This window comes from Megalobrama amblycephala, linkage group LG14 (genome assembly GCF_018812025.1).
Source record: "Megalobrama amblycephala isolate DHTTF-2021 linkage group LG14, ASM1881202v1, whole genome shotgun sequence".
Lineage (NCBI taxonomy): Eukaryota > Metazoa > Chordata > Actinopteri > Cypriniformes > Xenocyprididae > Megalobrama > Megalobrama amblycephala.
This window is the reverse complement of record NC_063057.1, coordinates 18,313,260-18,328,985: the sequence shown is the minus strand read 5'-3', so window position 1 is coordinate 18,328,985 and position 15,726 is coordinate 18,313,260. Positions and strand designations below refer to the sequence as shown.

At 36.8% G+C, this 15,726-nt stretch overlaps 1 protein-coding gene across 27 annotated transcripts in view; it reads right to left on the bottom strand.

Moving 5' to 3' along the window:
* nav3 (neuron navigator 3) overlaps nt 1–15,726 on the bottom strand; it is a 387,003-nt gene that overhangs the window by 5,375 nt on the left and 365,902 nt on the right. For 14 of the 27 annotated variants that reach the window (XM_048155140.1, XM_048155118.1, XM_048155120.1 and 11 more), the window contains 14 exons: nt 14,352–14,375; nt 13,675–13,850; nt 13,283–13,369; nt 11,963–12,116; nt 9,106–9,292; nt 7,404–7,501; nt 7,208–7,303; nt 6,955–7,123; nt 6,635–6,870; nt 5,222–5,379; nt 4,028–4,099; nt 3,623–3,819; nt 3,423–3,541; nt 3,131–3,334 (listed from right to left, as the gene is read on the bottom strand). In XM_048155140.1, the coding sequence (XP_048011097.1) occupies nt 3,131–3,334; nt 3,423–3,541; nt 3,623–3,819; nt 4,028–4,099; nt 5,222–5,379; nt 6,635–6,870; nt 6,955–7,123; nt 7,208–7,303; nt 7,404–7,501; nt 9,106–9,292; nt 11,963–12,116; nt 13,283–13,369; nt 13,675–13,850; nt 14,352–14,375 (1,977 nt within the window). The remainder of the gene's footprint in view (nt 1–3,130; nt 3,335–3,422; nt 3,542–3,622; nt 3,820–4,027; nt 4,100–5,221; nt 5,380–6,634; nt 6,871–6,954; nt 7,124–7,207; nt 7,304–7,403; nt 7,502–9,105; nt 9,293–11,962; nt 12,117–13,282; nt 13,370–13,674; nt 13,851–14,351; nt 14,376–15,726) is intronic. The other 13 variants (XM_048155127.1, XM_048155130.1, XM_048155131.1 and 10 more) reach the window with 6 other exon arrangements.

The following is a 15,726-nucleotide window of genomic DNA, read 5'->3' as shown; positions in this document are numbered from 1 at the left end:
CCGAAATCACAGGCAAATCGGTGCTTGTTAACGCGAGTGACAATCACCGACCTGAGAAAATCACTGACGAGTTGCCGACACCTGTGAGATATTTGGCATGCTAGATATCTGGACCTGTCGGCGATTCAAAATCCTGCTGTGTGAAAAGTGTTCTGACTGAAAACTACATCGGCGATGACCGACAGCCAATGAGAGAGCAAGATACAGAGCAACGGGGAGTTCGGGGAGGAGTTATAGACCACTCTCGTTGCAGAACACACAATCCTTGTTCCTCGCATCTCCCCAACCATTTCCTCATCCATATTCTTCTTTTCTTTTTCTTGTTTTCGCTGCAAATCAGCGCACAGGCAATTCGTATTGCAAGCTACTTGCAGGCTACCATTTTTAATAACAATCCCAGTCTCACGTGAGAACTCCGGTCTTGCATGTGTGATATCGCGTTGTTTCCTTGTCACATCTCGCGTGTGTTTGGTTGTGAAACAGACAGAGTTGTCGGCGATTCTTCCTATTGTAAAGTCATGCAGTGTGAAACCTTCTGTCGCCGATCCATCGTGCAGTTTGAACACAGCAGCAACTGAATGCTGGCCAAGATAGTCATGCAGCGTGAAAAGAACAGTGACCCGACTACTTTGAAAATCGTGCAGTCTGAACTCAGCTTAAGTGGCCGTCTGGAGGCCATTGAAGTCCACTATATGGAGAAAAATCCTGGAATGTTTTCATCAAAAACCTTAATTTCTTTTCAACTGAAGAAAGAAAGACATGAACATCTTGGATGACATGGGGGTGAGTAAATTATCAGGAAAATTTTATTTAAAAGTGGACTAATCCTTTAATAAAGGCCTTCTGAAGCGAAGCGATGCATTTGTGTAAAAAAAAAAAAAAATCCATATTTAACAAGCTATGAAGAAAAATATCTAGCTTCCGCCAGACCGCTTTCCATATTCAACGTATGGCGAAAGAGTAAAACTCTCGCAGTTCAGCGCTTATGCTACGTACTATGCCTTCCATATTCAACTTACAGAAAAAGTGTAACTGATGCGACGGCAGTTTACACTTTCATCGTAACTTTTTACACAAACGCATCGTTTCGCTTCAGAAGGCCTTTATTAACCCCCCAGAGCCGTGTGGAATACATTTATGATGGATAGATGTGGATGCAACACTTTCTTCAGCTCATACTCGTTGATCCCACTCACTGCCCTCGGATGCGTCAGGATAATTATTAATATTTCTCTGATTGTGTTCATCAGAAAGCAGAAAGTCATATATACCTAGTATATGGCTTGAGGGTGAGTAAAGCTTGGGCTAATTTTCATTTGAAAGTGAACGAATCCTTTAAGTTCTTTTGATCAGGGCACATGCAATAGTGTACTATGTTACTTTGAAACGTAACATTCCCCAACACTGGTCTGTGCTGAACAAACAAACAAACAAACAAACAAACAACACACTACTACAATTGTACAGTAATGAACTCACACAACCACACTAGCGATGTTCAAACACGAAACTAATAGTGTTTACACAGCACTCATTTACAAACATCAATGACCATTGTAACACTAGTTTAACACATCTGGAATGTAACTAAAGAAAGACAAACACTGGAACAAACACAGATAGAAGGAATTATTTTTACCTCATCATTCACAAAAAGACACAATAGAGAGAAACACTACAACATTTAAAATCCTTAAATCTACAAACACAAGTGTTATCAGACTGAACTAGTTCAAACTAATCACTGATATTTAAACAAACAGCAGTTGTCACCTTATAATCTCTGAACGTCTGTTCTCAGAAAAGAAAAAAAAAAAAAAAGAAATGAGAGGAGACAGCAAGATGAGACAGCGCAATAATATTTGTTTAAAAGCCTTTTGGCAAAGCAAGCCAGTGACCTCAGGGAGCCACAGTCATTATTATAATATTATTACAATGAAATTAACACTAATAGATGTTCATAAAAAAGGGCAATGGCTTTTTGATATTGGGCCTTGTTTATGAAATTTCTGTGTTTAAGTGTTACTAAATCCATTGTCAACTGAACTGAATGTAACAAGTTACATACAAATGGTTTTGTGTATTATTTACAAAGACATTTGCTCTGCCCATGTCCATTCATGAATACAGTAAGTCCCGTTGCTTGTAGTAAGTGCTGCCACCTAGAGGACTTTATTTCGTAGTGCTCATTCAGACTCTTACATTAGTTATGGCCACTGATTTGTTTTGATTCTCTCTCTTTCTCACACACACACACACACACACACACACACACACACACACACACACACACACGTTTTCATGTTTTATGGGGACTTTTCCATAGACATAATGATTTCTATATTGTACAAACTGTATATTCTACCCCCTAACCCTATCCCTAATCGCAACCCCCGCCCCCCAACGCAAGTCTTTATTATTCATGGACATTTTGGAAGAATATGCGAGCGTTTGATCTAGATAGCACTGTAGACTTTATAGTTTCTATGCAGAATTTTTCAGATTTCTCCTTTTGAATGTGTATATTTAAAAACACACGTCAGCTATCCTTACAAATACACATTTAAATGGTAACCTGAAAAATTGGCATTCATTTCTCAAATATTGCCCATGTTTCACCTTGCTGCTCTTGGGCAGTTTGAAGTTTATGTAGAAAAAAGCCAGTTATTTTGCATGACTAGTGATTTAGTACTGTAGTCCTTAGTATCTTATAATTTACAGTATACAATACCATTCACAAGTTTGGGGTACGTTTTAAAAAAAAAAAACTTTTATTCACTAAGGATGCATTAAATTGATCAAAAGTGGCAGTAAAGACGTTTATAACGTGTCAAAAGATTTTCATTTCAAATAAATGCTGTTCTTTTGAACTTTCTATTATCAAAGAATTCGGGGAAAAAATATATCAAAGTTTCCACAAAAAATGAGTTCTGAAAGATCATGTGACACAGAAGACTGAGTAATGGCTGCTGAAAATGCAGCTTTGCTATTACATGAATGAATTATTAAATTATTTTAGAATAGAAAACAGCTATTTTAAACTAGAATACTATTTCACAGTATTACTGTACATTTGATCTGACCCCAAACTTTTGAACGCTAGTGTATATCTAAACGAAGCAGTCTTTACCAGTGGGTCTCCCTCTGTGTCGCTCTGAGATACTTGTTTGGAGGCGGCTCCGTCTTTAGAGGAGGTGTAGCCATCATAGCCCACGTCCTCCGGCCGCAGCTGCAGCAGTGACTGGCCTTCATGCTGCAGGGAGGCGGAGCTCCAAGGGTAGGTGTCAATCACCCATTTGGAAGGGTCCTCCCATGCCGCCCTCTTACCATACAGCTGGAGCAATGAGCAGATAAAAAAAGGCTTTAGCTATAAATTGTGAGAAATACCCACAATACACGAGTGTGTGTGGTTAAATGTGTACCTGCAGTCCTTCTCGTACTGCTTCCAGTAGATATGGCACTAGAGAATAGTTCCACAGGTCGGTAAACCACACACGTGAGCCGTCCGCATCCATCGGACAGGACAGGAACAGCCGTGGACCTGGAAGCGACGTGATTAAACATCTCTGGGCAAAATAACCAAATCAAATATTTTAATTGGCTCGTGTGTTGTGTTTATTACCGATAGTGACGTCTGAGGAGCTGTGAGCCTCTAAGAAGGAATTGAGGTGTTGCCAGGTTTTGGGGATCCAGTCGATGATTTTGATGAGGTCGTTACTGCGCATGTTCTTATCAATCTCGGTTTCAATCAGTTTTCTCCTCAGGAATCGGCCCAGGAAGCCCTTCACTGGCTCAGTGTGGTTGGCACACAGCACCCACCTGAGGGGTGGATGGTTTGATATTACACTGAGAACATGACTGGAAAGATCAGTGTATGTTTTTGTACTATGTGTATGTACTGTATGCTGGCAGTGACAAATGCAAAATACGATCATTGATCGCCCCCATGTGGCGAGAGGCTAGAATAACAACCATCAGATGCTGTCTTGTTCATAACCAACTGCTGCATAGAGTTTGAACACGGTACCTGAAGTTGTGATGCAACTCCAAGTTTGGAGATGAGGACACACCCTGGTTCATAGTTCCTATGACATACGGACTGTGGAAGGGACAGATGCACATAATTAGATGCAATTCATTTGCTCAGTTTCAGATACACTATAATGGGGGTCATACTGTGGTGTATAAAACTGACAGGTCCAGTATTCGATCCTGATTGGTCAATACAGCTAAAATACATGACAAAGCAGCATCCATAGAGGAAAACTATTAATCTTAATTTTAGATGTCAGGTGCTATATTCATTTTTTTATGTAATATTATTTTAAAATTGAAAAATGTATGTCCTTTTTATTATTATTAGGTCATAGTTGTTGTCTAAAATCAATAAAACCAATGACCATTATTGTGTATACAATCACAGTCGTATCTACACTACAGTTCGAAAGTTTGGGGTCGTTAAGATTTGTTAATGTTTTTGAAAGTCTCTTATGCTTCCTAAAGCTGCATTTATTTTATCAAAATGCAGATCTTTCAGAAATCATTCTAAAAGGCTGATTTGGTGCTCAAGAAACATATTATTATCAATGCTGAAAACAGTTGAAAACAGATGAACAAACAGTTAAAGGGAATCATTTAAAGCTGCAGTCCGCAACTTTTTTTGTGTTAAAAATTTACAAAAATTATATAATGAGAATATACAACATGAATCCATTTTCTAAACCGTGTTTTTGTTTTATCCTGAATCATTATGGTACACTTATAATAAGTGTTTATATTCGGACTATTTCAGACCGGACTGGTAGGACCCGCCACAGAGTATCACAGTAACTGCGTGACTCGCCATAGACAAACACAGTAGCTCCGGCTAGAATGTTCCTCTGCAAGACGGGTGCAGTTCTGTTTATTAACCGCTAGAGGGCCAAAAATCGCGGACAGCAGCTTTAAAATTTAAATATTTTTAATTTCACTTCTGATCAATTTAATGTGTCCTTGATGAATAAAAGTATTAAAACTAAAAAAAAACAAACAAAAAAAACAACTTTGGGTTGTGTATATATACAATATTGCAATATTGTATACAATATTTATATATATATATATATATATACATACATACAATATTCACAAAACTTTTGTACTTTATTTCTTAAATAAAATCTAAATAAACATTTTTTTTTTTTAAAGTTCTCGAATTTGTGAAAATAATAGGAATCATCACCATTTGTGGTATTTGCAGTTGAGGAATCCATTGAAGATGTCACTGAGGGAGCCAATATGATGGAGGTTATCCAGAATAACTACAGTGGGCAGCTCGATCTCACACTCCTCTGTGTTGCACTGCTCGGCCAGGCTAGAGAGGTACTGTCGAAGATCCTGCTTTGAGCAAAGCACATCTGTATTACACATCTGAAAACTTTGTCATTACTTTTTCACAGGTTAATTTCCCAGTCTGTGGCACTTTCGAAACATTGCTCTTTGTTTGAGCATATTGACAACTATTGATGAATGGTGTAAGTTAAGAGCGGGATTATATGTTGGTTAGCCAAAATAGCAAATGAGGGGAATCTTACAATGCCTTTATTAATGGTGCCCTAGATTATGTTTTTAAAAGATGTAATATAAGTCTAAGGTGTCCCCTGAATGTGTCTGTGAAGTTGCAGCTCAAAATACCCCATAGATTTTTTTTAATGAATTTTTTTAACTGCCTATTTTGGGGCATCATTATAAACACGCCGATTTTATGCTGCGGCCCCTTTAAATCCCATGCTCTCCACCCACAGAGCTCGCGCTTGCCTTGAACAGTGCATAAACAAAGTTTACACAGCTAATATAACCCTCAAAATGGATCTTTACAAAGTGTTTGTCATGCATGCGGCGGATTATGTGAGTATTGTATACTGTTATATTGTTTACTTCTGATTTTGAATGAGTTTGATAGTGCTCCGTGGCTAACGGGTAATGCTACACTGTTGGAGAGATTTATAAAGAATGAAGTTGTGTTTATGCATTATACAGACTGCAAGTGTTTAAAAATTAAAATAGCGACGGCTCTCTTGTCTCCGTGAATACAGTAAGAAACGATGGTAACTTTAACCACATTTAACAGTACATTAGCAACATGCTAATGAAACATTTAGAAAGACAGTTTTTCAAATATCACTAAAAACATCATGTTATCATGGATCATGTCAGTTATTATTGCGCCATCTGCCATTTTTCGCTATTGTTCTTGCTTGCTTACCTAGTCTGATGATTTGGTTGTGCACATCCAGACGTTAATACTGGCTGCCCTTGTCTAATGCCTTTTATAATGTTGGAAACGTGGGCTGGCATATGCAAATATTGGGGGCGTACACCCCGACTGTTACGTAACAGTCGGTGTTATGTTGAGATTCGCCTGTTCTTCTGAGGTCTTTTAAACAAATGAGATTTATATAAGAAGGAGGAAACAATGGAGTTTGAGACTCACTGTATGTCATTTCCATGTACTGAACTCTTGTTATTTAACTATGCCAAGATAAATTCAATTTTTCATTCGAGGGCACCTTTAAAACTTATATTTTTGCAATTCCATTTGTTGCCACTAGTGGCGCATCTTAAAATGAATGCTTCCCAGAATGGAAATACATACCTTGCTGGATTTCTGGTCCACGTTGAAGCTCGCCAGGTTAGTGTCGGTTACTTCTCGACCAGTCTTGGAGATGATGTAGTATGCTAGTTTAGTGGCTAGGTAGGATTTGCCAGTTCCACTCGGACCGGACAAGATAATTCTACGGTGCTCCATCAGCAGGTTCAAGTAGCGTTGAATGATGGGTTTAGGGATCAGTGTATCAAACACCAAATCATCAATACTACCCTCCTTCACACCTACATAAACAGAAAGACATTTGACTTACTTCAAATCTTCGTTGCACATTTTACATCTTTTGAGAACCTTTTGAGTTTCCTCACCTTTGAGACTGACTGTGATTACGTTGTTGTCGCCCACCAGATATCCACAAGGCAACAGTTCAGGCACCTCAGAAGCATGAGATCGGACCACATCCCCCATCCTGTAGCACACTATACTATCCGAATTCAGGCCCAGACTGGTCAACGGGTCCACACGGAACACATACTCCTAAATGCAAGAAAATGAATCTGTTAGACCAGAAATACTGCAACTGAAATATACATTCAATTTTGCGAAAGCCTAAAGCGGCACCTTAAACAAGCGTCGTATTACTCCGTCCAACACGTCCCACTTGGTTTTGCCACTGACGCCAATGGAGCCAATCAGATACACCTTCTTCTGCATAGCCTTAGATGATGAGAGGATATGAAATTATGCTCGTAAGGTATTGTTTACTAGTAGTTTCTTTTCAAAACAGCTGATGATATTAGTTAAAATCACTCTATACCTTGGTCTTGTTGGAGTCACTGTTGATGGTGACCACTATACGGACGCTCCTGCCCTCTTTGCGTAGGTTGCCCTCATAGCCGTCATCCAGCAGAATATCTACGCACACAAACACAAACTTCAAACTCACTGCGTGACAAAAATATCAAAGCCTGAGCAACTCAAAAGACTTATCGGCAAGTGAGTCACTGAATGTGGGAGAAGAACCTTTTCAGCGCTGACAAATTCAGCAAGCGGAGACACTAATGTTCAGCTTTGACTGTAGTTAAACACCGACCGCTTTAAGCTTTGTTGTCTGCGGGGCTGAGCTGTTTGGTTTTAACAGAGCTTTGAATAAAGGAAGAAGGCTGTTGATGGAGGAGTGCGGCTTTGATGGGCCTTGTACGAGGAGCTTGGTGAATGGGCAGAAGGGAGGCGCTTTGTATTCATCCTGCAAGAGGCTCTGCAGAGGAGCGATAACGTCCCTCCACCACACGTCTGCCCACGCTCTAGTGCTCCTCCACACATCTCTCCATCAATTAAGCAGCCCAAAGTCCTGAGAGAGCGCACAAGTCACTACTTTTAATTAGCCGGAGAGCAAGCGAGTCCTCGCCATCCCGCCCTAAAACGTGGTCACAGACACACCATTCAAATCCCCCTTACAGAAAAGAGGCCATTTCACTCTTCGCTGCGTTCTTTCTATTCCCGCACAGCTGTGTAATGGTCTTTCCCATGCCAGAATTTTCATCAGCGCCACACCAGAATCATCAATAATACAGACATATGCAAATCTACACTACAGTCCATGAGCTGAGCACAATGGTGGAAAACAAAATCATCAGACTGAAAAATATCTATCTGGACTCGGTCGGCGAAATGATTATATGTATCAAGTTTGCTTGCAACGGTTTTAATTGTGACTTCATATCCTAAATAGAACCAATTCTCACAAGGAAACACCAATTTAGCACTGTTTATCCATGTATCATCAAAACATTGAGGGGGAAAAAAAAAATCATTACCAGGATTCCATAAAAGTTTGGATATTTTGGGTGTCTTTGACAGGTTGTGTTGTGATTTGGTTGTATTTGTCATTAGAAACTGCAGTTCTTCAAAGGTTAGTTCACCAAAAAATGAGATTTCTGCCATTAATTACTCACCCTCATGTCATTCCAAACCCGTAAGACCTTTGTTCATCTTCGAAACACAAATTTGATGCAGTTTACGTAGTAAACGCAAGATTTGTGTTCTGAAGATGGACAAAGATCTTACGGGTTTAGAACGACATGAAGGTGAGTAATTAATGGCAGAAATTTCATTTTTGGGTGAACTAACCCTTTAATGCCTGTTTATTTCACAACAAGAACGAAAACTATAATAAAAACTATTAACATTAAGCTTTAAAAAATCTCTCAAGACAATAGCAGAGCCCACACCACAGCTATAATGATAATGAAAATTTTTTTCAGTTAATGAGTCCAGTATATGTTGTTATATTTGACTGGCCTGAGTACAGCAATCAAACAGATTTATGCATTACATTAATGTCATCATATTGTCATTCTAGCTACTTCTATAACATATTAACCTCTGAAGAAGATCCAAAGACTTTTCTCAATCCCCCAAAACAAGGTTACCACGGCTAAAGCGACATTTTGATTGCTGCAGATAAACATTGTTAGCCCCAAATAACTTCACATGCAAATTAAGAAGCAAAGCCTGACCTGACATAATGGTGTCGGTGATGTTGAGGTTGTTTAGCGACAGCCCCAGAGATTGCCGTGAGGATGAGGAGGACGTGCTGGAGGTTTCTGATGGGGGGCGGGCTGTTTTAGCAGGAGTAGCAGCAGGTGTGGTGTTGCCACTGGACTTGAGTCTGTCATTCTCCGCCTTCAGCAGCTCAATCTCATTCTGCACATAAAACAAAACAAACAATCAAACAGGTAATGTCAAAACTACAATGATAGCTACAATAAAACTACATTTCCCTATTTGAACAGATATATATGTGCAGTCAACACATACTATATATACTATATATACTACACATACTATATATACTATATACTATACTATATAACACATACTATCACTATGTGACCAGAAAAAAAGTAACTTTCCCACACACCTTAAAACTGAAATAAGCTTTTGTGACATACTAAGTAGATTAGGATTTGCTTTCTGTTGTCTAAACTGTTTCTAAGGCTTTTAATGACTGTGAGAAGTTAGTTTAAAGATTTCTTTAATCTTTAGATTAGTCTTGTGTGCCAGGCTCGGCAAAACGGTGCTAAGGAAAAGCTCAGACAGATACTATGAACAACACAGTCTGGTTGTTTTATCTTGGAATTAGAGCAATTTGGCCCTTTTATCAACAGTTACTTTGATCTTAGTCATTCAATCACTCTGTTTCAGACTTTAAATGATTTAAATGAAACGACTTTTTTCAACATTGATAATTATAAAAATGTTTCTTGAGCACCAAATCAGCATATTAGGGTATGCCGATTTTGAAGGATCATGTGAAGACTGAAGTAATGATGCTAAACATTCAGCTTTCCCATCACAACAATAAATGGCATTTTAATATAATATTATAATATTTTAATATACATTTTAATATAATACTATAATACTAAAATAGAAAACAGTCATTTTAAATTGTAATACGTTTTGTAATAATTGTAATAATGTTTTTGGTAACACTTTATTTTAGTGCCATAGTTACACATTACTACATGTACTTACTATAGTAATAACAGTAAATTATGCATAATTACAAGTAACTAACCCTAAACCAAACCCGAACCCTAACTGTAACTCTATAGTAAGTACAGTACAGTCCAAAAGTTTGGAACCACTAAGATTTTTAATGTTTTTAAAAGAAGTTTCGTCTGCTCACCAAGGCTACATTTATTTAATTAAAAATACAGTAAAAAACAGTAATATTGTGAAATATTATTACAATTTAAAATAACTGTTTTCTATTTGAATATATTTGACAAAGTAATTTATTCCTGTGATGGCAAAGCTGAATTTTCAGCATCATTACTCCAGTCTTCAGTGTCACATGATCCTTCAGAAATCATTCTAATATGCTGATCTGCTGCTCAAGAAACATTTAATGTGTACAATTGTACAAAATAATTGTGTACAATATTTTTTTTCAGGATTATTTGATGAATAGAAAGTTCAAAAGAACAGTGTTTATCTGAAATCTAATCTTTTGTAACATTATAAATGTCTTTACTGCCACTTTTGATTGATTTAATGCATCCTTGCTGAATAAAAGTATTCATTTCTTTCATTTCTTTTCAAAAAAATAAAAATAAAAATTCTTACTGACCCCAAACTTTTTAACGATAGTGTATAATGCTACAGAAGCTTTGTATTTCAGATAAATGCTGTTCTTTTGAACTTTCTATTCATCAAGGAATCCTGAAAAAAAAAGTACACAACTGTTTTCAACATTGAAAATAATCATAAATGTTTATTGAGCAGCAGATCAGCATATTAGAATGATTTCTGAAGGATCATGTGACACTGAAGACTGGAGTAACGATGCTGAAAATTCAGCTTTGCATCACATGAATAAATTACTTTGTCAAATATGTTTAAATAGTACACAGTTATTTTAAATTGTAATAATATTTCACAATATTACTGTTTTTTACTGTATTTTTAATTAAATAAATGTAGCCTTGGTGAGCAGATGAAACTTATTTTAAAAACATTAAAAATCTTAGTGGTTCCAAACTTTTGGACTGTACTGTACATGTAGTTAATTAATAGTACTCAGTACTTATTTGAGTAATTACAATTTAACTACGGCACTGTGTAACTAAATGTTTTTTATTGTATTTTTGATTAAATAAATGCATTCTTGGTGAGCATTAAGAGATTTATTTCAAAAACACACTGTAAACCCAAGTTGGCAGAACTCAACCATTTTCAGGCAGCTGATTGCCTCAATTTTTAAAGTTAACAAACTCCAAGATTAAGTAGAACTTAATGGCCTGGTTTCACAGACAGTGCTTAGATTAAGCCAGGATTAGGACTTAGTTCAATTAGGACATTTAAGAAGCTTTTATAAATGAGCCCAATAGCACACTTGCATATAACTAGCAAAAAGACTATCGCTATGCAGTTGTCTGCATACATAGTCGACAAATAATGCAGTCCATCCACCAAACCACAAATGCATCATAACACAAACCCTATAAATCCCAACATAACAGAAGATGATTAAACATGAACACATTTAAAATATATATTAATCCTATGCAAAAACACACAAAATAACAATTAATTTCAACAATTATATGCAGTTTGGTGCAAAGCATGCTGGGAACTAGAGCTCTGGTGCGTTCAGATTAATATAATCAGTACTGAGTTCACTTAACTTTTTCTCTATTAAGTTACAATGAACTTTAAGTAATACTTACTCATTTCACTGTTTACAATGTAAAACAGATTTTCGATAGATCACCGAATTGCACTAAGACACTGTATTAGAATTCACAAGAAATTCATATAATGCCGCAGGGCTCAGGAGTGAGTCAGCAAATATACGTGTGCGTGTACCTGCATGCGGTTCATGGCCTCTCGTATCTGGTCAAGGTGGTGGGCGGAGCTTAACGCCTCCAGTCTGATATCAGTCAGCTTCAGCTCCTTCTCTCTCAGCTCATTCTTCAGCTGCAGGATAATCTCGGCCTCAGCTTCTGTACATTCACACAGTCTGCACAAACACACACCGTACAAGGAGGAGCGGGTCACAACACTGTTACACATCCAAGAGAGCTACAAAACACATGTGGGTTTAATACACAACAAACTCCTAGAGAATTAGACGTGGTCAGAATATTTATATGCACAAACACTTTGATGCACACAAATTCACACACTGGGCTTTGTGTTTTATATTTGTGAGGGGCGTTTGCTGCATTCCATTCAAAGTTGGACGCAAGATGTGTAGCATTCTATTGTTCATAAATGTTCAACATGAACTGTGTAAAGCTCCCTGGGTGCCACCATGTTAGCTTGACATCAAACTTCTCACCTTGATGAAATCGGAGTTGTGAATTTATGCATGTGAAGAAGTCAGAATTTTAGTGGAATTCTATTGGGTAGAAAAATTCTAGGTAGGAAATTCCAACATTTCGAGCTGAATGGAATGCGACATTAGAGATCATGATCAACACAAACAGGAAGTGGGAATCCTTTATGTTGTGCATTATTAAGGCTTGCTCAAACCAAGAATGATAACTATAATGATAACTTTATTAGCGCCCTAACCAATGCACAATATCATTCTGTTTATGATAATCACACTGCAGTCATCTGCTGCTTTAAATGATCGATCTCTTTAAAGCAGGATGAATGTCAATGTTTTTATTGTTCATAAGCTGTAAAAAAATCGCTATGAAAGTGATTTGTTTCTCCATGTCATTATCATTATAGTTGTGGTATAGATTTCTCTATTCTCATAGAATTATAACGATTATCAAATCTTAAGTTATCATTATCATTATAGTTATCATCCTTGGTGTGAAAGGGCCTTTAAGCACAGGCAAATTATTGAAGTTAAGCAACATATAGTAAATAATATTTTGATGCAATAACTTTTCACACTCAGTTAAACTAAAATGATTATAGATAATTTAGCATATATTGAAATCTGTTTATTTTTTAAAAAATTTGTTTTGTTTTTACAAAAATCTCCTTTATAAGATTTCCCATTTTTTAGTCCATCACAATTTAAATTCGAATGTATTTTGTCATACAAGTCTCATTTGTAACTGAAATACAGGGGAGGGATATCTTTTGTTAATTAGATGTAGCTTTAATAATTTTAGTCACTGCACACTCTCAATCCTTCCCAGCATGCCACACTGTGCCTGTTACCGAGATCTGTGCTTGTAGACCACATGACCGTTTGACTTTTTCTTTGGCATCCAAATGGGGGAGGACTTGCTATCACAAAAACACTTTCTGAAGATACATGAAATTGAGGAACAAGGACAGAATACAGATATGATTAAGGGATAGGATGAAATATAAATAAAATTACCAAAAAAGAAAGAGAGCAAAACAAAAAACAAACAAAACAAGCAATAAAATCACTGAAACACAAGTGGAAGGTAAATGTGTTGAATGTGTTATGGCCATATATGTGCAAGAGAGTGACTGAAATACAAACAAATGATATTAAAACATAACAAATATGTGCATGTTTAAGCATCTACTATATTTCATAGAGGTGTACACGCATGTACTGTATGTGTGTCTGCACTCACTCTGTGGTGGACGGTGATGAGCGCAGTGGTTGGGTGGTGCTGGTCTGTCTGTCAGCGTGTTGTAGTTTGGGTGAAGAAGGGAGGGATGAGTCAGTCATCTCTTCAATCTCATCATGAGGCGATTGGGGCTTGTTGGTCTTTTTCTTGCTGAAGGCCTGCTTAAAAGAGCTCCGCAACTGTAAGAAAACAAAACAAAACAGCAATTTCATAAATTATCTTCTGTGGTAACCAAATGCATGCCAAAATGTCTGTATGTAGCCTAAAAAATTCATTCAACAAATATTATTGCATTATATAATGCTTAACAGATCATTCAAAAGTCTGGTAAACATCACATGGTGATTTCGGTCAGTTTAAAGTATAGGTTAAAAATAAGGAGATAGGGTTGATGTAACATTTTGAGAGGGTAAATAATGGCCTGCTTGTAAAATTCACTGTGCAGAACTAATTAAGCAGCAGAAACATACTGGCAGTCAGTGGGACTGGGGAAGCTGGTGGCATGCACATATTTCTATGGAAACACTTAAGACTCTGGGGAGGGGGAGGGGGAGGGTTTGGGTTGTAGAGGGGCAGTTGGTGGTGGTGGTGTGTGTGTGTGTGTTGGGTGGGGGGTGTTGGGGGGGTTGAGGTTATCAGAGGCAAACAGCCGCAGTGGTGTGGGACGGGAGAACACTGACCTGGGCAGGGATGGAATCAGCCACCTATGGACAAAACACACTCACTGTTACTATTGACTGAAACGTTCAGCGCTGGACCAGAATATTCAGGCACAGCAGCATCATTTATTCATTGTTCATTTGACTAGCTCTGAATGACTCATGGAGGCTGTGTCTGTCAGCACGGAACTAGTTCATTCCACATAACGGCATTTGACTATCAGTGCACTCAACAATAAGGATTTTTTTTTTTTTTTTCCTGATCTGGTCGTGATTGTACTTGTACTCACAACAAGCATACTGCATTTTATATGTATTTTAAACATTTTCTTTTTTTGGGTCCCACTTTATATTAGATGTACTTACATCAAAATATAAATATAATGTACTTATTGTGTTCATATTGTATTGCAAAACACTTTGGCTTCTATTGAGTTGGGATATGGGTAACGTTAGGGACATTTTTGGTGGTTTGGGTAGGTTTAAGGGTGGGTTAAATGTGTAAGGAATGGGTCAACAGTGTAATTATAAATGTAATTATAGATATAATTACATGCAAGTTTTTTTTATATATAAGTACAATGTAAAAACATGTATGTACACAATAAGTGCATTGTATCAAATGATGAATTTAAATGTAAGTACATAGTAGTTAAGGCCATTTATAAATAAAAATATTTATTAATATATTAAATTATAATAACTATAATATTATAAGACAAAAACATAAGGACTTTCCATGTGTTAGAATAAAAATGGTAACACTTTAGAATAAGGTTCATGTATTAACTAACATGAACTAACCATGAGAAATACATTTGTTACTGTATTTGTTAATGTTAGTTAATAAAAATACAGCTGTTCATGTACTCCACAGTGCATTAACTAATGTTAACAAATACAATTCTTGATTTTAATAATGTATTAGTAAATGTTGAAATTAACATTACTTCATGTTAATTAATGAAGTTAACTAATGTTAACTAATGAACCTTACTGTAAAGTGTTACCAAAAATATCTATATACACATTTAATTAAATATTTTCTGTTTTCTTTACATATATACAGTGGGTATGGAAAGTATTCAGACCCCCTTACATTTTTCACTCTTTGTTATATTGCAGCCATTTGCTAAAATCATTTAAGTTCATCTTTTTCCTCAATGTACACACAGCACCCCATATTGACAGAAAACACAGAATTGTTGACATTTTTTGCAGATTTATTAAAAAAGAAAAACTCAAATATCACATGGTCATAAATATTCAGACCCTTTGCTGTGACACTCATATATTTAACTCAGGTGCTGTCCATTTCTTCTGATCATCTTTGAGATGGTTCTACACCTTCATTTGAGTCCAGCTGTGTTTGATTATACTGACTGGACTTGATTAG